The sequence below is a fragment of the Coturnix japonica genome, chromosome 5, assembly GCF_054131305.1.
Source record: "Coturnix japonica strain WE chromosome 5, WE-NBRP24, whole genome shotgun sequence".
Taxonomy (NCBI): Eukaryota; Metazoa; Chordata; class Aves; order Galliformes; family Phasianidae; genus Coturnix; species Coturnix japonica.
This window is the reverse complement of record NC_140667.1, coordinates 18,368,269-18,390,668: the sequence shown is the minus strand read 5'-3', so window position 1 is coordinate 18,390,668 and position 22,400 is coordinate 18,368,269. Positions and strand designations below refer to the sequence as shown.

General features: G+C 38.7%; 2 protein-coding genes across 15 annotated transcripts in view; both read left to right on the top strand.

Moving 5' to 3' along the window:
* The window catches only part of USH1C (USH1 protein network component harmonin), a 42,465-nt gene extending 30,900 nt beyond the window's left edge, over positions 1 to 11,565 (top strand). For 4 of the 12 annotated variants that reach the window (XM_085548597.1, XM_015864139.3, XM_085548596.1 and 1 more), the window contains exons 16-21: positions 6,370 to 6,411; positions 6,723 to 6,776; positions 6,910 to 7,009; positions 8,286 to 8,395; positions 9,103 to 9,158; positions 10,865 to 11,565. In XM_085548597.1, the coding sequence (XP_085404723.1) occupies positions 6,370 to 6,411; positions 6,723 to 6,776; positions 6,910 to 7,009; positions 8,286 to 8,395; positions 9,103 to 9,158; positions 10,865 to 10,877 (375 nt within the window). In that variant the 3' untranslated portion in view covers positions 10,878 to 11,565. Of the gene's footprint in view, positions 1 to 154; positions 212 to 1,687; positions 1,808 to 6,369; positions 6,412 to 6,722; positions 6,777 to 6,909; positions 7,010 to 8,285; positions 8,396 to 9,102; positions 9,159 to 10,055; positions 10,778 to 10,864 lie in introns of those variants that run through there. The other 8 variants (XM_085548592.1, XM_085548594.1, XM_085548593.1 and 5 more) reach the window with 4 other exon arrangements.
* A 9,389-nt stretch (positions 11,566 to 20,954) lies between these two features.
* Positions 20,955 to 22,400, top strand: part of ABCC8 (ATP binding cassette subfamily C member 8) — a 59,419-nt gene continuing 57,973 nt past the window's right edge. For all 3 annotated transcript variants that reach the window (XR_014946455.1, XM_085548519.1, XM_015864123.2), the window contains exons 1-2: positions 20,955 to 21,144; positions 21,887 to 22,028. Coding sequence is in view for 2 of the 3 variants with exons in the window: in XM_085548519.1 (XP_085404645.1) it covers positions 20,955 to 21,144; positions 21,887 to 22,028 (332 nt within the window). In the remaining variant the exon portion in view is untranslated. The remainder of the gene's footprint in view (positions 21,145 to 21,886; positions 22,029 to 22,400) is intronic.

The following is a 22,400-nucleotide window of genomic DNA, read 5'->3' as shown; positions in this document are numbered from 1 at the left end:
AACAAATACCTGACAAAAGGAACAAGGTTTCCTGTCAAGTATGTTCTTGGTAACTAGGTATTAAAACACCTGGTATAAATGGAACTCCTTCATAAAATCATTAGCAACTGTATATTTTTTACCTGAACCTGGTACTAAGTCTGCTACTGTTTAGGTTGTAAGAAACACCTCCCACGTTGGCAAAGTGTCTGCCGTGTCAAGCAGTCCGCTGGTATGTTATCTGTTGTTAATAATGAATGTAGTTTTATGAACTTCCCATGTAATGGTAGCATAAAGGAAAGGTCAAGGGTCTCACTCTGCATGGTTGATTTATTTCAAATTTGGCACTTGCAGTCATATATTTAGATCTTGTGTTACCTTATGCCAGGTAGTGGTAGTGACTTGTAATGATCTGAAGACTTCATATTTCAACCCTTCAGCCATATACAGTTGAAGTTTGCATGTTCTGTGGAAAGTCTCTACGTTACTGAACGTGTAAGAGTGCTTTTCTGCAAAGACAGACAAAGAGCTGGGACTGAGCTGTATTTTAAACATTATGGCTACATGCTTCAAAGTGAGCTCTCTTTTTCTTTTCTCACTCCTCTCCCCTCTTTTTTTTTTTTTTTTTTTTTTCCCTGATAAGAATCACATTTATTTGTTCACGGTTTGCATTGATTTTAATTCAGATTGGCCAAATGCCAGTCTTCCCTATTCTAAGGCACTCTTCAAGTTGTGCAACTTCAGGAGAAATTGTCTGGTTCCAGTGTGACTTTATTAAAGTTAATCTGTGAACCTTCTCACTCTTCTGAAATCAGAAAGTAGTAACATATTTTGTAGGGCGGAAACAGCATTAACTGGGGGATGTCTACATGAATTGAGGGACTTCCAAAGAACTGGTTCCAAAAATTCTTTGAAAAATAATAATAATTTAAAATCAACCAATTTACTGGAAGCAATTCAAATAATTTTAGAAGATAGAGCTTGTATGATGTGAGTTACTATCTGGAAAAGACCATGTTTCTGATGAGAAACATTGACAAGACTGTCCCGAGAGTTGCTGGGGTTAAGTCAGAAACTAAACCCATGGGGCTCAGTTTTGAAGTTTTTACTTGAGCACAGCTCTGCTTGACGTCAGTAGGAGTTTTGACTGAGTCAGAAGTGTGGAATCAGTCACATAGCTAGTACATGCTGGATGATATCTGTACTTTGTAGAGTCAAGGGAAGGTAGTTAGCATCACTAACCTTTTTTCTTGACTGTGAGTTATCTTGAAGTCGGTTATGTGGAAAGCTAATCACTGCGGTCCTTTTGAATTTCATCTTGTGTAAATCCATTTAGCCACTGATTGGTTAAAATTTCATTTTAAGTTCACTATCTTCTTACATTCAATTTTAGCTTTTTTTTTTTTTCTGTAGTTTCTCATTCAGTTAATTGTCTTAATGGGATGAATGCCAAAAGCAGAGATGAGATTTTTTTTCTATGATCTTGCTGGTGAAGCCAGAGGTTAAGGGACAAGGTTGTTGTTTGCATTTTAGAGAAAATGTGCTTTCATCTGGTAACTTTGACAGTATCTCATTTAAAATATTTGTGTAAGCCTTTTGTTACATTAGTATCATTAAATTCATTGCCATAAATGATGTTGAAATATTTAGTGAAATTGTGGTTTATCATAAATTATGCTGTAAATCGTAATTTTCTTAACCCCTGTAGCAATTCGCTCCAAGTCCACCTACCCAGCGACATCCAGGGGTACCAATAATCTCTAAACCAGTCATGCTTCATCCTGACCCAAACGTTATGGTCAGGCCAACTATCAAATCAGAGGCCCTGGTAAGCCTTTTAATGCTTTTATTTTCTTGTGAATGTTACAGTACTGTGGGATTTGTTGTCGACTTCTTATCAAAGAGGCAGTGCTTGTTTCATTTTCTGCTAAGTAAAAGTCATACAGACTTTTCAAGTAATCACTAATGGTAAGTACAAATAGATATTTTTCCAGTTGTTCATAACCCAAGAGTCACATTAATGACAGTTTTTGTACTGGAGTGTAGAATTCCAGAGCATTATAGATCTTAATCTCTGTAGGAGAATCTGTGTATATTATTTTTTCCCTTGTTTTGTGTTGATTTGCATTTTCATAATTCATGGGTTCTTTTAACAGAAATGAAGTAGCAAGAAGTTTATTATACTGCTTTTTTTTTTTTTTTTCCCTGTAAATAGTCATAAATATACTTGAAAGATATCTATGCATCTCATTCTTTTGTTGGCAAAGAGAAAACAATTTTGTGTCTTAGACATCAATAAAAGGAGGGTGCAGTGTTATTGAAAAGTCTACTCACATTTAGGTACTTTTTAATTGTATTTCCCAGTATCTGTTTCAAATGTAAATGAAGAAATAGGGTAAATATAATTGGACCAAACATATGGCATCTTCAAGAACTGTTTTGTGAGGGAAGATAAGCTATGGCTTTCTGAAAAGAAAGAAATACTGTTTTGGGCAAGTGGTAACTCCCACATGTCAGCCCAGAAATTTCATCTGAGACAACTGATGGAGCAATCAGTAGTAATAACATTATTTTTGAGGATAATTTTGGCTTGTTTTCTTAGCATTAGTGTTATGTGTCAATTATATGTATGTGTGTAGACTTTTGCCTGTATGCACAGTTACAAGAGTTGGACACTATATTGCATTGTGATCTTTCCATGTAGTGCAGAACATCACATTTGCATTCCATTCATTTAATTAAAAGCTTATGCCACATCTGACAATAAATGACATGCGCAATATTCATAGCTGTATTTCTGACAGTGGGATGGATGTTTCTGTTACTTTCTTCCATAATTGTTCCTCTACTTTCCAAATTCCAGACTGAAAAGATTCAAATGCTATCTAGTAATCAGCTCTTCTATAGACATATTTGCTGTGAAACTTCTCTATTATAAATAGATTGAAATGAAGAATTAAAGCAAGTTGCTCAAGAAAAGACAGATGGATGAGATTGAAAAAAAGTTAAAAATCCTTCTAGCAGAGTTATTTCCTTCAGTTGTATGCAAGGAACTTCCATTTTAGTTCTGTTTAGAAATTCATTACCTCTATGCAATTTGAAATTCCATAGAGGAGGATTAAAAAGAGTAAAAATCATAATTTACAGTTAATATAATCAAACTTTGAGCAATAAATATCTGAAATGGAAGTATTAAGTAGTATGAAAAAAAACTTCACTGTGGTTCTACATAGAGTTTCTGAAAGGAACCGTTGACGTTTAAACTTTCCTTGCAAGATGTGAAGCTTGATTCTGCAAGACTGCAGCTAAAGTGTATCAGACATAGCAGCAGTAAGACATAATCAGAAATTTCAGATGATGACCATAGTTACAGCAAAATCATCTGAACAAAAATAATTATTTGTTGTTGTGAAGTGGCTGGGAATGGGCTCAACAGTTTTGGCATACGGAAGTGTGCATTACCTGCCTAGCTCCTTCAGAATTGTTTTCTCATATTTGATATTTTGCTATGCGTATTCTCTCAATTGCAGTTGTGTAGGGAACGAGTACTAAAAAGTGCAAGTATGATTCAGTCCCAAGAAGAGCAAAAAAACATTGATTTCTCTTGTTATCAGGTGATATTTGTCTACAGCAAGGAGTTAATACCTGGTTTGGCCATGTTCTTTCTTTTGCAGCCACAAGAGATGTTTAAAAGGATGGTGGTTTACAATTCATCATTTAGAAAAAAACAAGTAAAATAACGTTTTCCATGTTTTGTGTGATACTCCTTTTGACTGGTTGTAGGTTTTGAACCCTCTTTTCTAATCCTGTTGTTCAGTTTCTAAAACAGAGGACTTAAGACAGCCCTGGTGTGTGAAAACTGCTAGCCTTGGTAAAGCTGCAGTGTGCATGTGGCTCCTGTAGCCTGGACAGGTGGTTCAGACTGAGCCATATTGTTGCATAGTTCAATATTTAAGACTGCTTAACACTGATAAATGTCCTGAGATTGGGTGATTTTTAAAAAATATATATATTCCTAGAGCTTTTTTTTTTTTTTTCTCTTTTAGCCTCCAATTACAATACTTTCTGAAATATTTTTTTAGCTTAACAAACAAAGCTATTATCATGACATAGTTGTTCGTAGGAAATCAGAGGAACTGATGGTGGAAAGCACTTATTGATATAGCATTATATATGATAAATATATTCGTATTATGTAGGATTTTCTGCCATATTACCACATTTATTGTCTTCCTCTGTGCAGCTTTAAATAACCATAGTGCTGGAATTTCCATCTCTCTCTCTTCGGTTGACTGCTCTGTGTCATGATAGGTGATGCTGTGAAGTGAACTTTGTGCTTAAGTTCTCTGTTGCTGTTAAAGGTGCTGTTTTCTGTCCAAAACAGCTTTACTAGTACAAGCTGAGCTATATGCATTGTCACGTTATATGGAAGTGTTGAGGCAAAGCTGTAAGCTCACAGTGTGAGCCTTTGGAGTAAAGCATGAAGATCAATTATGACTTTTTGTTTCTTTTGTTTAGTTTCAGTCTTTCTTGATATTCAGCGTGGGTCAGTTAATACGTAGAATCATTACGTAGGCATGCTTTCCAGATACGTGAAATTGTAATGCATAAGAAGGAAAATAAAAATGATTTGAGAACTTCAAGGTTAACCATTATGTATCCTTATGAAAATGATGAATTAGGTCTGTTTCATAGATGCAGTCAAGTTAATATGTGAAATGCTGGCAAAATGTCAAATATTTAAGATTTTCATTGGTCCACTGAAAAACTCCCCCAGACAAGATTTGTCTCCCATACATGTGCTAATTTATGATCCTTCAAGTGTCCATTTGAGCAGATGAATTTCTATGAACAGACCCACTGTTGAGGATTCAGGTGGCATGTGCTGAAGGCTCAGGTCAGAACAGAAAACTGGATTTGACTGAGATAGCAAATCAAACTTGGAGACTGTTTGGTTGAAACTGAATAATAGTACGTTTTAATTCTTTTCTCTTTATTTCAGTCAGTTCTTACTTTATATAAATGCTAGAAACTCCACTAAGCATGCCATTGAGATAGATGCTTTTTAAAAAAATTATTTTCCCACTCAAAACAGGAGCATTAGCTTCCATCTAGAAGTCCAGACAGGTAGTTGTTTCAGCGTAGTCAAACATTTTAATGTTCTGTATTCTACAGATGTTAATTCTTTTGAATGTTTCTGTAATTGACAGTACTGTCAAGAATGTTTATAACTTTCCCCTGTAATGTGTGGGAGGTAGAAATAGCCCAGTGGTTTCGAATTGGTATTGCTTGGTGCATGTTGTGTGCACTGTCTACATTGCGAATTTGATGCTTCAGAGGATGTGTTCATTTTTTCATGACTGTATTTGTACATTTGTTGTATCCAGATCACGTAATTCCTTCATTTGTAGGTTTTTTTGCTGTGAAGTTTTACCTTTTGTCCTGCTTAGAAGTGGCTTTCCCAGGAAAATTTTCTTCAAGGGCAACATCTGTTTTCTGTGAGGCTGACTTGGGACAAAGAGTTCAATGACTTGCTTTATGTTACATAATGAATTAGTGACTTGGCTGAGATTGGAGTCCTTTCCTCTAAATTGTTTGCTCCAAGATCATAGAAGTCTACTTCAGCCACTGTACCAGATATCTCTACGAATTCAGCTATTCAATCTATTAGTTGTTTAGGTGATTATCATCGTAAAATGTCTCTCTCCCAGTTTTGAAAAAGTGTTTGTAATACTGATATGCTTTCTAAAATCATGAATGATTGGGTTTTATTCCTCACAAGATGAAATTCGGTCCTCATTGAAGCCTGTGATCAAACTGCACACATTTAGTTCATCAAAAGTAGCAGTTCACAAGTGCAATGAAACTAATTCTTACGTAAATACTAAATAAGATGTGGACTCTCAGTTCTCTGCAGAACCACAGGCAAACAAAATTGGTTTTTGTCCTTTGTTTGCTCATGGTATGCAGCCAACTCCCCAAAATGCCATGAAGAAGAGAAGCAGTTTGAAAGAGTCTGGTCCTGCAACTTAGCGTTTGTGGAGCAGTGTTGGTGATATGCAAATCACACTGTCACTTCTGTCAGTGTGAAATAGTGTCCGATGTGATGGCAGTCCCAAGAATGGCCAAGTACTGGGAGAGTAATAAACAGTTGCTCAAAATTTTTCCATAGCATGGCCAGTTCTAACTGCTGATTTACTGTGAGGTTTTAAAATCTATTCTGACTGTCAGGACAGACTATTTGCTACCTTTCTGTGCTTTTCTCCATTTACAGTCTTCCTCCTTATCTTACAGAATTCTATTTTTTCATTAATAGCTAAAATGGAGTTTGTGTGTTAAACATGAGGCTCATGCACATGCTTCTATAACTGTGTCTTATTTTATTCACAGGGCTTCCAGAAATATGTGGAAGACTTTGATCCACATTCAATGGTAAGGAGAGAAGTCATAAATCTTAGTTTAATATAATACATGCCAGAAAAATATGAACATCCTTGATTATGAGGCCTAGGAGGGGTAATATTCTTTCTTGTTGGCTTGCTGGGCTTTGTCTGTTTGTTTCTTCTAGACCTTGTGAAAGGGAGCTTTCTTACTGGAAAAAAAAAACAACTAGCCAGTGTTTTGCACTTCCTCTAAGACTATTTTAGAGGATGCAAAGGACTCTTTTCACCAATCAACTACATAGATCAGCTTAATTGTTTTATGTTGCTGAGATGGAAATAACTAACATTGTCTTTTCATAGTTTACTCCAGAGCAGATTGTGGGAAAAGATGTACGCCTCCTACGCATTAAAAAGGTAAATACTACCTTATTGATTGATATTTAAAGAGTTCATATAAGCATTTCATGTACAGATGTGTTTACTTGGAAGAATGGAACGTTGAGAAAAAATTCACAGCTTTTTCTGAACTAAAACTCTTTTTTAATAGGAAGGATCGTTAGACCTTGCAGTTGAGGGAGGAATTGATTCTCCTGTTGGAAAGATAGTTGTATCTGCAATCTATGAGGGTGGTGCTGCAGACAAACATGGTGAGTAACAATGGGGAATTTGAGTACAGCTGCAAAGTGGCTTCTTGCACTGACTGATTTCTTAACTAATTTCAGAGCTATAGCTGTTGCTGAGAAGCTCACTTAGACTGTCCAAGGCAACCAATTCTGTCTCATCTCTAAGAGCAGTGCAAAGAGAGGTTCATGGTTTGAAGAGTGCTGCTTAAACTGATACTTAAGTAAATTTTATAAATTGTCTTTAAGAAATAGTCACTCTTGCTGTGTTTTTATTGTGGTAAAAACTGTAATAATGTGGAACAAAAATGCAGAGCTGTTCTCTTCTCAAGGATTCCCCTTTTTCCAGTTGTATATCAACAATCACTCATTCTGTTAATTAAAGAAAGTTAAATCTGGTCCTCATTATTTCACACTTCCCAAATAATTGTATTTGTAGGATTTAATGTGCAAAGCAGATACTACATAATAGCTGTGCTACATTGTTTGGTTTTGTTCTTAATGCTACTTCCAATGGTAATTGGTTTGTAAAATACCTGGTTTTGCTCCCAAAATCCAACTAAAGGCCTTCTGACAGCTTACCCCTGAAAGCCACAAGAACATGCATACCTGGAGGGTATGCTCCTGTGGGTCAGTCTCTCTCATCCTTCCTTACCTTGAAAGCCGTGTTGATGAACAGGTAGATGGACAGGATATCTCCTTAGATTGCCTTCTATGACTTTGTCCCAACAAGCCAAGTTCAAGTCACTTTTTCTCTGAAGAGCTCTCAGACACTCAATTTCTTTTTCAGGTGTTCTGTTTTTCTTTGACTTGTCACTGTTGTTGGTCTCTCTTTATAGCTGAGGCTGACCCCATACTATATACCTCTTCCCCTTCTCAAATCCAGTCCCAGTTAGCAGACTAGATTAGCAAATCAAAATAAGTTCAGAGAACTAAACACATGCTTTTTGGAAAGGAATGGCAGTCCTGTAAAGCCTTGACAAATGCTACTTAGACATCCAGGTATTTAAGTAATGCTAATTTAATAGTGGTAGCAGACTACAGTCAACCACAATTCATAAGGAATATGGATGGGTTACCCCAGATAGGCAAACTACTGTTACTACAGAAAATCTTCCTAAACTTGTCCAATAATTCCATTTGTGTTTGCCTGTAGAAAACTCACGTGTCAACTTTTACTGTCAGTTCTCACATCTAGTTAATACACTATTCATAGTACTCAGTACTGCATAAATACACAAAGAAGACCATCACGGATACTATTTTGATAATGTGTATGTATGCTGTGTTTGTCTGTCACCAGGAGGCATAGTGAAAGGGGATGAAATACTGGCTGTAAATGGCAAGATAGTAATTGACTGCAGGCTGGCAGAAGCACAAGCAACCCTGGCAAATGCTTGGAACATGGGTGGGGTAAGTATATGGGAATACTTTTCCATTGTACCTGTAACTCTCATAATGTGTATTTTTCTTTCACAATGTTGTCACAGCAGTAGAAGTAAAGTTGAAAATGTCAAAAGTACAAGTATGTCATGCCACCCAAGTGAGTTGAAATCTGTGGATGATATTGGTATACAGCAACTCTGAAAGTCTTGCCTGTAACTTACTCCAAAAGTTTATGACAGTTAACCACACATCGAGATTTGTACTTAAACACATTACATTCTGAGTGACTGCAGTACTTTCATCTATGGAATCTCTCTTTAATACTGAAAATTACTTGGAAGCTGATCAGAACTTTGATAATAGCTTATCTAATCTTTGATTTCTTAAAGTACAAATAGCTACAGTGCACTTTGGCTACAGTGAACATATTCTCAACAAGAACTGTATTAATTGCTAAAATAACCAAATATAGATACTTAGAATGACTTTTTTTTTTTTTTTCTTGAAAGCATATTGCAAGTCTAGTAGATTTTCTCCTTAATTTTAGGATAAAAATCAAACAGGTCTATCTCGAAACTGCATTTTAGAGGACAGGACATCTCCTTAGGTTCCCTCTGGCTTTCCAGGAATAGATTGCCTTTCTGACCATCTGTCTGATATTTCGTGGTTGTCCATTAACCACCTCTAAAGGGAATGCTTAGCAGTACTAATTTGCCTGTTCATTTCTGTTGCAGGATTGGATTGACTTAGTCATTGCAGTGTCACCTCCAAAGGAATATGATGATGAAATGTAAGTGTATAAACTTTCTTTTTGTGGGGATTAAAAGACTAATAACAACAGTTTGTACAGTACACTTTTTATGGGACAGATAATGCTTAATATATTTATTTATTTACTATGGACTATATAACCCTTTGGCACCACATGGTTGCTAATTTGATCACCATAAGTAGCTATCAGCAGTGGTTCTCAGAGTTCTCAAAATGTTGAATCTCAAAATTGTTTGCACACAACTACTCACTTTTGCGTTTGGTTTAGAGTTGAAGGAATTGGGGGTGAGAAATTGCTGATCTCAAGTTTGGATCACTTACTATGATCCCATGGATCGTAGTTTAGAATGTGGATAAATTAATGTCCATAATCATTCTTCGTTACAGCGAGATGTTTGATTCTGTGGTGCAGGCTTTTGGTTTTTTTTCCTTTGGTGTTTTTTTTTCAGCCTTCATTTTATATGAGATCACAGTTATTATCTGTAACTGTGGGGCTGGGTTTTTTTCATTGTTTCTGTTGTTGTTTTGCTTTGGTTTGGTTGTTTTTGTTGTTGTTGTTGTTGTTGTTATTGTTTGTTTGTTTTTGAAGATAATCAGTGCAGGTATGAAACAAGAATCCATGACACTGTGATGCAATTATCAAGTCAATGTAACTTGTATTATATTGGACAAAGTTTAAAAGCAAAAGTAATGTTTTGTTGCTTGATTAAAGGAAATTATTTCAAGATATCCTTGCCACTAAATAAAACGGTGGGGGAAAGTTTTAGCCCCAAATCTTGTTCTATGTAGAATACCAGCTATTCGTTGCTGTAAATCAGTATAGTTTTATTAACACAAACTGAAAACTGCTGTAAAATTGTTTGATGTTTAATAACTGTCATTATTTTTCTGTTGTTTTCATATTTTGTATATTTAGCCCTACTATCCCCACCTCAACAGTCAGTCCCAACACACACAGAAAGGTTTTTGAAGGCAGTGCACCTGTGTACAGACAAGGGTATCTCCTGCAGCTGTAGCCACTGCAGTGTTCCCTCATGGTGAATAGCCAGACCTGGGTTAACATAACTGTCCATTTTGAGGCCGTGTTACATTTCAAGCATGTGCCTGCTTGCGCATTGCATGCTATGCCCCACTTTTGTTTCTGCCATGCTGGAGTGTTCTTTGGGCTTTTGCCATGCCTATCCTACTAAAAGAATGAATATTTGTTAATGTCTTTTGGAGATCCTCTACAGAATTGGTTCATCATCTGCCAGACTATGAAATAAGTACGCTCTGCCTAAATGATTAGTTTTTTTTTTTTTATCTGTGGACCACTGCTGTGGCTTTGTGAATTCATAACTATATAAGTAATTCTTCTTTAAGGCTTGTCCAAAGAACAAGTTTTCTTTTGTACTTTTCATCAGTGTGCTTCTGAAAAACTGATTACAGCTGTGTGGTTTTCACTGAAGCTTACCTATGTTGATTTGTCTCAAAATTACCCATGCTTTACAGGCTCAGTTTAATGTGAATGTTTTCTCTCTACTGTAATAGTTGTAAGTAGAGTAATAGATGTCTGGAAAACCAGGGTAAGGTTTCTTGTTGCATGTGGTATTTGTTTCATCAATTGCTACAGCGCAAATAAAGATTGGCCAACTGAAATCTAGTTACACAATGTTATTCTTACTGCAAAGACAAAACCACTGCACTTCAGCTAACAGCATCTGTTTCTTTTTTTTTTTTCTTAAGGACTTTTTTTTAAAGAAGGCTACACTGGAGAAATTCTGTCTTTTCCCTGAACAAACCCGCTGCTCTGGAATTTCATAGAAAATCAAAAGTCATACGAGATGCATTTTTGTTTTAAAGAAACAAGAATAATTAGAATCTGTGGATTGAACATCATGTTCCTCAGGTTATATGAGTAATTTCACATAATTCTTGAGACATACGGCAAAACAATTGTTTGAAAGCCACTGAGAAGACCTGCCAGTGAACACAGCTTTATCTGTGAGAACTCAAAATACATATTTTTTTTCTATTTTTGGAAGACAAATATTAAAAATTATCTTGCAGTTTCCCTGCAAATAGACACTAAAATGACAGATGAAGATAGATCACAGATGTCTTTTCCCAGATGCAACGTTTGTGGTTATACATTCTAAGGGTAGTTTGGGTGCAAGAAGGATTATATTTTTACTCTGTATATGGTGATTTTCCACAGGTGATTGGGATGTATATGGGTAATTTCGGTTCTTACTGATATCCTTGTAATGTACATTTCTGTTGCCTGGTTGTGAGTTGTTTTGATTGTGAAAACCGTGCCTGTGGAAGAGCCTCTATACTAGTTAAACCAGCAGTGCTAGTGTTATTTGGAATAATTTTGGCAATACCTACACGATATTAAGAATATTCTACCAGCAAAATAAATATCAAGCAGGGAGTCCAGCTAACATCAGTATGCAGTCAGTTATGCTAATGTGTATTTATATTGGTCGGTAACAGAATTAGGGGTGGAAAATTTGGGTTTGAATCACAGTACAGTAGTTGTGTACTTTGTTCTCAGTGAATCTACATGCAACTAACTTGTGTAATCAGAAAGCATACCATTTTGTTGTTGGTAATGGTCTTCTGCTTAAGAAACTGTCTCCAGACCACAGCATCTATAATAACCTGACTATAAGGAAGTCTGATTACAGTTGTAGACTTAGTCATTTCTTAATATGGTCAGTGTCTCCTTGGAAATGCAGTTCTCTTCCTGCTTTCCTTGTATTTGCCAGTTTGTATGTGGTTACTCATACTGTGTGTAGTTTTTCTTACCTGGACTAATGAGATCCGAAGTTTATAGTTCTTTGCCTTATCAGTTTCAGACTGAAGTCTTGCTGCTTCAACATCTGGAAGCTCTCCTTTCTGTAACACATCAAAATAACCATTACATTCCTGAGAACTCTGTGCTTATATGGAGATAAATGATTTTGTTGACTTCATTTTATTTGCAGTATTGCTCCGATATGCCAATTAGTTTGTCTGGCAGGGTACACACATTAAAGTTTTAAACATTTTGATTCTGTAATTCTCACAACTAACCAGAAATAAAATAGCATATGCCAAATGGGGAAAAAAAAAAAAGTGTTGCTTTCTCTTTGTGAATTTGTACATTGTATTAATAGCTAATCTGCTGAAGTGTATGGATTTCAGTCGTTCTTGACTAACAGATGTAATTGCATCAAAATGCCAACCATGTGGATTTCAAAAGAGAACTTACTCTGTACAGAAAGGAATGGTCATTAGTCTGAGCTGTGGTAACTTTGTACAGATTTTTTTTATGGGCACATCTCGTCACTTGGTAGTTGGCATGCTGCTAAGTGCAGCTGCTTCCTTTTATTTCCCTTGCTACATTTTTGGGTGCATCCACCCAGAGCTGTAAACTTCAGAACAAAAAACTAACCCAAATGCATCACCATTAGCACCAGAGGAGAAAATTGAGCAGGATGTATTCCTCCTGCCCTGGTTCCTACTTGTCGATGTTCTGTGACCATCTGTACACTATGGTGATGCAAGTAAGTGATGCTCTAAGATGTTCTCTTAGGAGATGCTCTAATGTTATGTAGCAGCAAACAGTGCCACAGTAACATACCAGTAACTTCAGCCTGCAGCCAGTGTTTGACTGTATTAATAATTGTCTCAGAACATAAGAAGCATAACACAGAAACCTTAGAGATGAGAAGTGTTTTTTACTGAGATGAGAACTGGTTGTTTTTTTTCATAGTGTAAATGAGCACAGAAGACTGAACTGAGAAATCTGAAATCTGTGGGAGGACCAATAGTTGAGTTGTAGCACAAAACTGTCCTTCTTTTCCCAATCTACTCATTGACTTTACTTGCTTGGATACAGCTTAAAATGCATGAGAGGCAGATGAGGAAGTAGTTACTGCTTGTTACTTCATATATATGTAAGTAAATGTTACTGTGTTCATTTACCCTCTGTTGAGATGACAGTGTGAGGAGGTGTTTTGTTTCGTTTTGTTTAAGGAAAAAGGTGTTGTTTCTGAAATCCTACTTAAGCCTGTAGTCAGGTCGATTTTTGCTTTATTGTTGGCTTTCACTGCTCTGGGACTAGATCATTTCACTTGTCAGCAAGCTCAAAGACTTGGACAAAGCTGTACAGTTTTGAAGCAGTTTCCCTTTTGGTTCCTGTGATGGGTATGACCAGAATGTCTCAGACATAGAACAGCTGTCCATTTCAGTTGCCGCTGCAGTTTCCTGCTGACTGTAATAGTCACTGAATGTGCCAATGCCTCACTCCTGTTCAATCAAACCAGCTATGAAAAGGTAACAGTAGAGTAAATGGGGTTTTCTCTTTTATTCAACCAAAGCTTTGTTTCCTTTGGGAGTGTGGAAACACTGATCTGATGCACAAAGCAGGAAGAGATCCAAGTGTTTCACTGACAGAGTCATGTATGCTTCAAACTGCTTTTAACACAACATGCTTCTTTTTTTTTCATTCACTGTAATCTCAGAGAGAACATGTTTAGTTTCTCAGAGCTGTTTGTTTGCTTAAGATGGCTAAGACCCACTGTCTCTATCTCTATGGGATAATTACTCAGAGGAAGAATTTCTCAGAACCGTTAATAGTCTTTCTTATTCTCTCAGGATTTTTTTGGCCATGTCAGTCACAGAGTTGACTTCAGAGTACCCTGACAGTTGCTGAACTGGAGGAAGGATTACATTAGTCTTCTGACTTTCACATCTGCTTTGTGAGCCCGTGCGTGCCTGCATGCAGGAAACAAAAAATGAATCCTTATGGATTCGTGACCAGAACCATGACACTACAGAGTAGGAAATATCATTGTGTAGTGTTCATGGACACTAGCATTGGGAAATCTTTGATCTGTTTATTACTGGCATTCTGCCACCCTAAGAACTTATAATTTAGCTACCATTTGACACACTCTCTAAATTACAAAATTTGCTAGTGCTGCCTTTTCTAATAATGTATCTAAGCCCAGGTGCAAATGAGAAGACATGCTTGAAGTATGCCTCCTTCATTGTTGATGTATTCTCTTAATCATGGAGCAATGACTCAGCACGGTGAGCTGTGCTGTCACACAGCAGATAAGGGCAAAGTTTATATCTGATTCTTGTGTGATCCATTTCTCATCTTCTAGTATCTGTAGGCTTCATGGCCCAAAACTACAAGCAAATGGGGAAATGGACAGTGCTCTTTACGGTATATTGATACCCTATCTGATAGAATAGGAAGCTTTTGCATCTGTTAAAGAATCCTTGGCCAGTTTGGGGATTGGGAACTTCTTGTTCTGGCCAGTTACATTGAGCTGGTACTGAGGATGCATTCCTGCCACATGTGAGAACCAGCTGGATGTGGCTGTTCTCGTTTTCCTCACTGCACTGCTGTTCTCCTGTATGTGAAAAAATAGGCTGTAGATGACTGTACATGAACACTTCTGTGGCTGAGCACCAGTGCACGACATCCACCTTCATATTTGGACTGACAAAAAGATGTGCTGAAATTTTGCATTAACTTTTACACTATCCCTCTCACAGAAAGCAAACATAACCAGCAGAAAACATTGTGAGACGGGCTACTTATAACCATGAGAAAAAGAAAGAATTAAGAATAGTAAGTATAGGTGATATAAAACTCAAAATAACATTAATTCGTGCTACTTGTGAATTCTAGTTATGGGACTCAGTATGATTTTAGCTTTATCAGTCACAATTGTGTGCAGTTTTGAAGCTCTTATACAGTTTTAGCACACTGTAAATTAACCTTGGTAACAGTGAGAACCAGGGTTGTTTTCTTCACTAATGCTGTGGAAAGATAACATTTATCAACTTCGAGGGGAAAAAAATATATATTTTTTTTTTCAGAAAAACTTCTGCAAGGAAGGATGCTTCTCTTAAAAGTTATGTGATATAAAACACGATCTTTAGCGTTGTGTAAGTAAAAATGTAATACATGTGCTGAAGGAATTAATTACTTTTGAGGAACAGTGATTATTGTTTTTACAGCTGGCATCATCAGAAAAAACAAAATTTCCAACTTGTTTTTAAAGCTAACAATAGCCCATACTTTCCTGAGAGCAGTTCTTATAGAGAAATCAGCAGTTGCTTTACATCCTGCAGTGCACTGAATACCTAGAGTTGTTTACAGCTATTTGTATGATAATAGTGCACATTTATTGCGTCTTAAACGGCCTCCCATCTTTAAATCTTTTTTCTTTCCCCCAAGAGATTTCACAGAGGAAACGATTGTGCATAAGAATAGGGTTAGCTGTAGTATTTTATTTTAAATGCTGCTGGAAATGACTCTTTTTCAGAGCATTCTATGCCACAGTATGTTTTAGAGGGATGCTGTAGCTGTACTTAGTCCTTGCTTCTATCATTCGTTATGAAAAAAAAAATTGGAGCTTTTAAATGCAGTGTGTAACATATTAAGATTAACCTATGGCCACAAAAACGATCCAAGGGATGGAATATTTCCCATATGAGGACATGATGAGAGAGCTGGGGCTGTTCAGCCTGGAGAAGGTTCTCGGGAGATCTGACAGTGGCCTTTCAGTATCTAAAGGGGATCAATGAGAAAGAAGGGGACAGACTCTTTAGCAGGATCTGTTGTGATAGGACAAGGGGAAATGATTTCAAGCTAAAAGAGGGGAGATTTATATTGGATATAAAGAAAAAGCTTTTTATAATTAGAGCAATGAAAGACTGGAACCAAGTCACCCTGAGAGTTGTTGGATGCCCTGCTCCTGGAGACATGAAGTAGCTGTAATTTGTAAATCACAGCCATAAGCTTTGTGTTGCCACAAGACTGCTAGATTGGTAGATGTTCCTACTGCTCTCGTTCAGCTGTAGCAGCCAGGAAGAGACCCTGTTTCCCTGGAGTCCTGATCCTCTGTGTGAGCCAGCTGCACAGTTCCTCATGTCCCAGCTGGATATGACAGCAGTACAACTGCCCTTCTGACTCCTTGTTTGCTTTGTAGAGCTGTCTATACTGTTGCTTTAACTTACTGTTGACTCCTATTAATGGAAGATTCCTGTCATTATTCTTTGCCTGGTTCCCCCTTTTTTTAACATACTGAGCTGGTTTTACTGGCAGTTCATGGAGATATTTGCTGCACTTGAAGTACGCAACAAAGCTGCTGTTTAATCTTCTGATGAACTAGACTTCGTCTCTCAGGAACTTGAGGGGCTACAGAGCACATCTGTCAGATGGCACCTTGGTTTCTTGTCAAATAAGGACAGATCCTGGGTGCTGACTAATTTTTTTTCCAGTTCAGTGGCTGACTGCTTAACAGAATCAGTGGGAGTTAAATGAAAAGAAAACGTTATTTTTCTTCATAGAAAAATGTCAAATCCCAGGTGGGGTGGGGAAATGGTTATTGAATGAAAAGTTCCACTTATTTCATTCTCTCAAAGTAAATAAATAAAGAAAGAAATCACCCAACACTATATTTAGAATTTTCCCTCTTTGTTTTGGAGGGAAAAAAAAAGTGATTGAATGTGACTCAAATTTGCAAACAGTTTCAGCTCCCTTGATGCTCCATTTTTTGCCCTATTTTAGTTTTGTTAATGCTCACTGATTTGCGAATTTGATATTCAGATTCTCACCATTTTTTGAGGACAACACTGATGTTAAATATTATTTTCTTGCTATTGAGAGCAAAGAGTAGTGCCAAGTTTCATTAGCGGGGGGAAGCGTTGAAGCAGCCTTGGTTTCTTCTTAGACATAAACCACTTGATTCCCCAACAGACTGAGAACACAAATATTCCCTGCCCAGAGTGATGAATCTCTGACTGATGTGAAGGCTGAGGCTGTGTGTTGTTTGGTGTGAGGATACTCGAGACTTACGCCACCAGCCAGAGTTGCACAATACATGCAAAGCTTCCAAAACAATGGATGCCAACACAGTGCTTTAAGTTTTAAGCTTTAAGTGCTTCTGCTTAAGTTTTGTGGGGGAAAAAAAAAAGCAAAACAATAGGAGAAAAAGCAAGCAGGTCTCATTAGCTTAGGAATTTAATTACTAACTAGTAAGTAAATTAATTTTTATTACTTTTTGTATTGTTTAATTCCCTTGAGCTTCTGGAAATCCCAAACACAGTCTGCATGTGGGCTGAACTCTAGAGGAAAGCTTTCTGAAATAGGACTTGTAGGCCTTTGACGATTAGTTGGTGATAGGATGACTCACAGCAGAGAATAAGCAGTCTTGGCTATGGAGGATCAAGCTTTTCTATGCATACTTAAGATCTCCTTTTTTAAAGCAAATCCAAAATGTGATGTGTTGCTGTTCTTTTAAGTGCTTAAATAAATACCGTATTGAGGTCTATTCAAAGTGAATGCCTTTTTATACTCTAACACGTGTACTCAGTACATTTCCACTAACAATCCATTGGTTAGAAAGCAAGCAAATTCCATAACAAGTCTTAATATTCAGCAGAGAGTTTATCTTATGCCTAAATACAAGACATCCCTGTTTGTTCAGACCTTCTGTCTCCTTTCCAGAGCCTTATTATCAGCAAGTCATTAAATGACAAGGCCGAGCTGGCCTCTCCATCTCCCACAGTTCAATCTCTAGTTTTCAACCTAGTTTCTGGTTTTGGAAGACTTCCTAAAGAGATTGGTGACTTTCAGCCTGGTTGTCTTTCAGAAATTAACACTGGTTATATGTTCATCCGTTTCTGCACCTAATTCTTGTAGTATAAATGGGCCAACAAGATCTTTTAGACGTATGAGTCTATATGCAAGGCAAGAATCACAAAGGCACTTAATTGAGTCAGTAACTAAAATAGCATTTACTAAAGCATACCACACTAGAACCAGCATGTGAGCTGTTTATTGGCACGTGCTACTTCACAGCACTATTCTCCTGAGAAAAACATAATGCTTGTACTACAAGTACTGCACAAGGAGTACTCGAGACATTAACCATTTCAGTGCTGGAAAATAAGGTAAAGCGTGGAAATTCTAAATTGGCGTGGTACTGCCAAGTCAGCTCCGCTCTGACTAGATTACATTAGGAAGCTGTTTTTCAGCTGAGGAGTTTGTTTGAAGCAATTACAGCTCCTTAAATGTCCTGATGTATGCTGGCAAACATGCTTCATAAGACAACTTAATGATTCATGTTTCATTAAGTAGCTAAAGCCACAAGAGGTCAGAAGAGTATACAAGAGCTTGTGGGCATCATCCTACAATAACATGGTCAGGCTTCCTTGGCAGCAGGTAAAGGAGAATGCTACTCTGCACATCAGGTGGATAAAATAGGCAGTTTTAACATCCTTGCCATGTAAGAAATGGGAAGCAAACTGAACTGTTGTATCATACATATATATGTGTATATGTACATGCATCATACATGTATATAACCATATATATATATATATATATATGGTTATTTTGTGATGTGGTTTTGGTGATGTGACAAGTGGATGCAGAAGAATGCCCATTCATTAATTACATTGCAATGTTGTCACACACTTAAATGTAAGCTGTTCTGAAACACTTACCTGAGTGTTTGCCTAATGTTTAACGATCACTGTTCAACAAAACCTGGGCTTTGTTTTCGTTCTGAGATAGATCTACTTGCCCGGAAGTTCTTTCTTCATTTTTCATGAGAACTGGCAATTAAAAATTAATAAGATCTATTTAGAGAAAAACAGCCATTTTTGTGAATCTCTGCGCAGTACCGTTGTGCACTATTTTTAATAGTCGTACCTTAGGCTATTCTTACAAAGATATTTAATTTGCTTTATTAGATGGTGTCTTCAATGAAATAATAGAATGGAGTTATTTATTCCAAAAGAATAAACTCTCAGCTTTCTCTGGTGATGTTTTTCTGCATTGTTTTCCCTCTGAACTCTTTAAATGTGTTTGTGAAGGACACAGGTTTCATCCTGTTCATGTAGATTTTTTTTCCTAAGAGCAGAATTTAATAGCAAGCAAAAGGAATAGATGAGTATATCTTGTATAGCAAATTCTGAATCCCAGTAAGAATTTGCTGTATTAGACTCTTCTGATTAAGGCTTTCAGTTTGTGGTGGTGTTGTTTCCCCCAGTGTTTCCTAAGCAGTCAGTTGTAATCCAAGACTTTTATCCATTTCATCCATCAACTTTCTGCTCAGATTGCCAGCACAGATCTGACTGAACTTATAGCTCTTGGGTTAGTGCCTATCTGTTGAATGGACCTAAATTAGAGATACACTGGATGCATATTAGCATGTATCCACTGTATTAATTACATAATCTGTCACATCTGAAAATCACTGATAAGATACATTTCATCTGTTCCATTTCTGTGCTTACTTCTCCAGGCACCAAGTGACATGATGACAATCCATCCCTCCAAATCTAACCCTGTGATTTTAGACCAGAGTGTAAACTGTTAAGAAGTCATTGCTCCTATTTGTTTCTCTGTAACGTGGAGCTCTTGCGTTGCTTGAGGCCTTAGAATATTCCAAAGTACACAGTTTTAACATTATCTCCTTTTGAACTCCACAAGCTGTTTTGTTTATTGAATCTCTATTAGTGTAACAGAGATAAGCTTAACCAGAAGCTGAGTGCTGGGTTCTGTCCAAAACTTAAAATAATTCTAGTCTTTCTGGTGTGGGTGCAATTCTAACACTTGTAAATATAAATACACAGGATTTGGCTTTTATTATTATTAACTACACTGCTGTGGCCCCCAAAGAACATATATAGGAAATAATATGCCATATGCAGAGTTACCTTTTCTTTCCTCCTGTCTAATGGCAAGATCCATGAAAGCAGTGTGATGAAGAGTAATTTTCAGTAATTAATGGAGCTGTCTGTCCTAGAAGCCAGGTGCACTTCCCATTTTGTTGAGCATCCATGTTGAGATCGTCAATAAAGAAAGAAACATTCCCTAAACACGAATGTTTGCACTGATGGCGTTGTTTCCCTAAGAGCACAGTGGTGATGTTGAGCCAGCTGATATCTTTGCAATTTGTAGAGTTACGCCTGGATCTGTGGGCAATGTTTGTTGGCATTTCTGTTTGTAGGATGTGGCAGTATTAGTTACTTGGCTGAGCAACTGGTAAGCGTGACTGGGAGAAAGAGAAGCTTGGAGATAAACCATTTGGCTGAGAATCTCAGCAGGCAGTATTACATGGCTCATGCTGTGAGAGCTATCAGGATGTCATGGGAGACAGTACCAAGAGCCTCGCTGAAGTCAAGGTAGATGACATCCACTGATCTCCCCTTATCTAGCCAGCTGGTGAAGCCATCATAGAAGGCTATGACGCTGGTCGAGCACGATTTTTCCTTGGGAACAGTCAGTATGATTCACTGATGGCCTTCTTCTCTTCCACTTGGAGATGCCACCTAGAACGAGCTGTTCCAGCAGCTTTCTAGGCCCATAGTTTCCCAGACAATAGTTTCTGATGCGCAGCACATTTTTATTTTCAATATTTGCTTAGTTTTTGCTTAGCCTTGGTCCAGCCGAGCCTATAACTTCTCAAAACAAAAACATTTATGCTTTTTAGCCGGACAAGGTCAGGTCAAACCCGAATTTACTCCTTGCGGTCGGCGGTCACTGCTCACAGAGCGCTGTCCCGCTGTGAGAGGCCGGGCCTCGCGCCGCCGTTTCCCGCCCGAGCATCCCCCGGCCGTGAGGGCAGCGCCGTCACACGACGCGGCACCTCGGCTCCCTCGGCATCGCGGAGCCCCGCCGGCCGGACACCGCCACCGCGCACCGAGAGGGGCGGTCCCGGGGCGGGCTGAGCGGCGGGGCGGAGCCGCGAGGGCGGCTGTCGGTCCGTCCGCAGGTGCGGGGTGAGCCGCAGCCCGCGCCGGCCCCGCCTGGATGTGCGCGGAGGCGGCGCCGGGCAGCGCGCGGGGTCCCGCTATGGCCCTGGCGTTCTGCGGCGACGAGGGCAACTCCACCGCCTACAACGTGGACCACGGCGTGCTCAACAACGGCTGCTTCGTGGACGCGCTCAACGTGGTGCCGCACGTCTTCCTGCTCTTCATCACCTTCCCCATCCTCTTCATCGGTGAGCACTTCTCGACCCCGTCTCGCCCCGTCCTGCCGCTCGCTGCCCCTCTCGCAGCCTTGCCGTGCCCGCCCGGGCCCCGCTCTGCGCTGCGGGATGCCTCGGCCTCGCTGTGCTGCCGAACGCGGTTCGTGCCCGGGGCGCGGGGTCGGGCGGAGCGGCTGCGAAGCGCTGCTGCAAACCTGGCAAGTAATAAGCGTAGTGTGATCGGATAAACCCGCTTTATCGCCGATAACTTATCCTCCTTATCGCCGATAACGACAGGGGAGGGCTGCTGTAACGTGCCGTGTCCGCAGTGGCTATATCATCTGATAACCTAAAACTGGGGCTGCCGGTAGGTGGCCCAGTCGCTTAACGCACGGCTCTGCCGCTGCTTCTGGGCACCTGAAGGCCGGGCTGGATGGGGCACGGGGCAGCCCTGGAAGGGTGGAAGCTGATGTGTCTCTATAGCCCTTTCCAACCCAACCCGTTCTGTGAGTTTATGAGATGCTAAAATGTTTGAAAAATATTCAAGTTGCCAGAAGTATGGGGATTCTAGGCTGCGTCCTGTCTGTTTTATTGACTTCATTCTGGATGAAGATGAAGCAATGAGAACACAGTTCTGAAAGGATTCAAACGTGTGCTTGCTTAACACCACGGTTTCATTCATTTTATTATGCTTTGTTTCTTACACATATGCTTTTCTGTATGCAGGAATTATATGTGTCACTTTTGTTAAAAAATAACCTCTTTTCCTCTTAAGGATGGGGAAGCCAGAGTTCTAAAGTCCATATCCATCACAGCACATGGCTTCATTTTCCTGGCCACAATCTCCGCTGGATTCTAACTTTTATCCTCCTGTTTGTGCTGGTGTGTGAAATCGCAGAGGGCATCGTGTCTGATGGGTGAGTGTATGTCTCTGTTCTGATAGCATTGAGCGTTTCAAAATAATTCGAGGGGGTTGTCCCTCTGTTTAAATTCTCATCTGGACTGTATTCCCTGTATTCTGTTCCTTGTGATTATAAACATGTAATCTATGGTTTTGGTGATTAACCTACCGACCTTGTATCAGAAATTCCACAGACCTTGCCAAGCGTGCACACACAAAATTGACCTTAATCATTTTTAGTTCAGCTTAATGACAGCATCTTTCCAAAGAGCAATCAGAGATAAATCCTAATGATTCAAGCAGATGGTGACATTTTCCTGACACGTTCTATGTCCGAGGATCCAGTCCCACAGTCTTTACTCAGGCAGAACTCCCATGAGCACAGTAG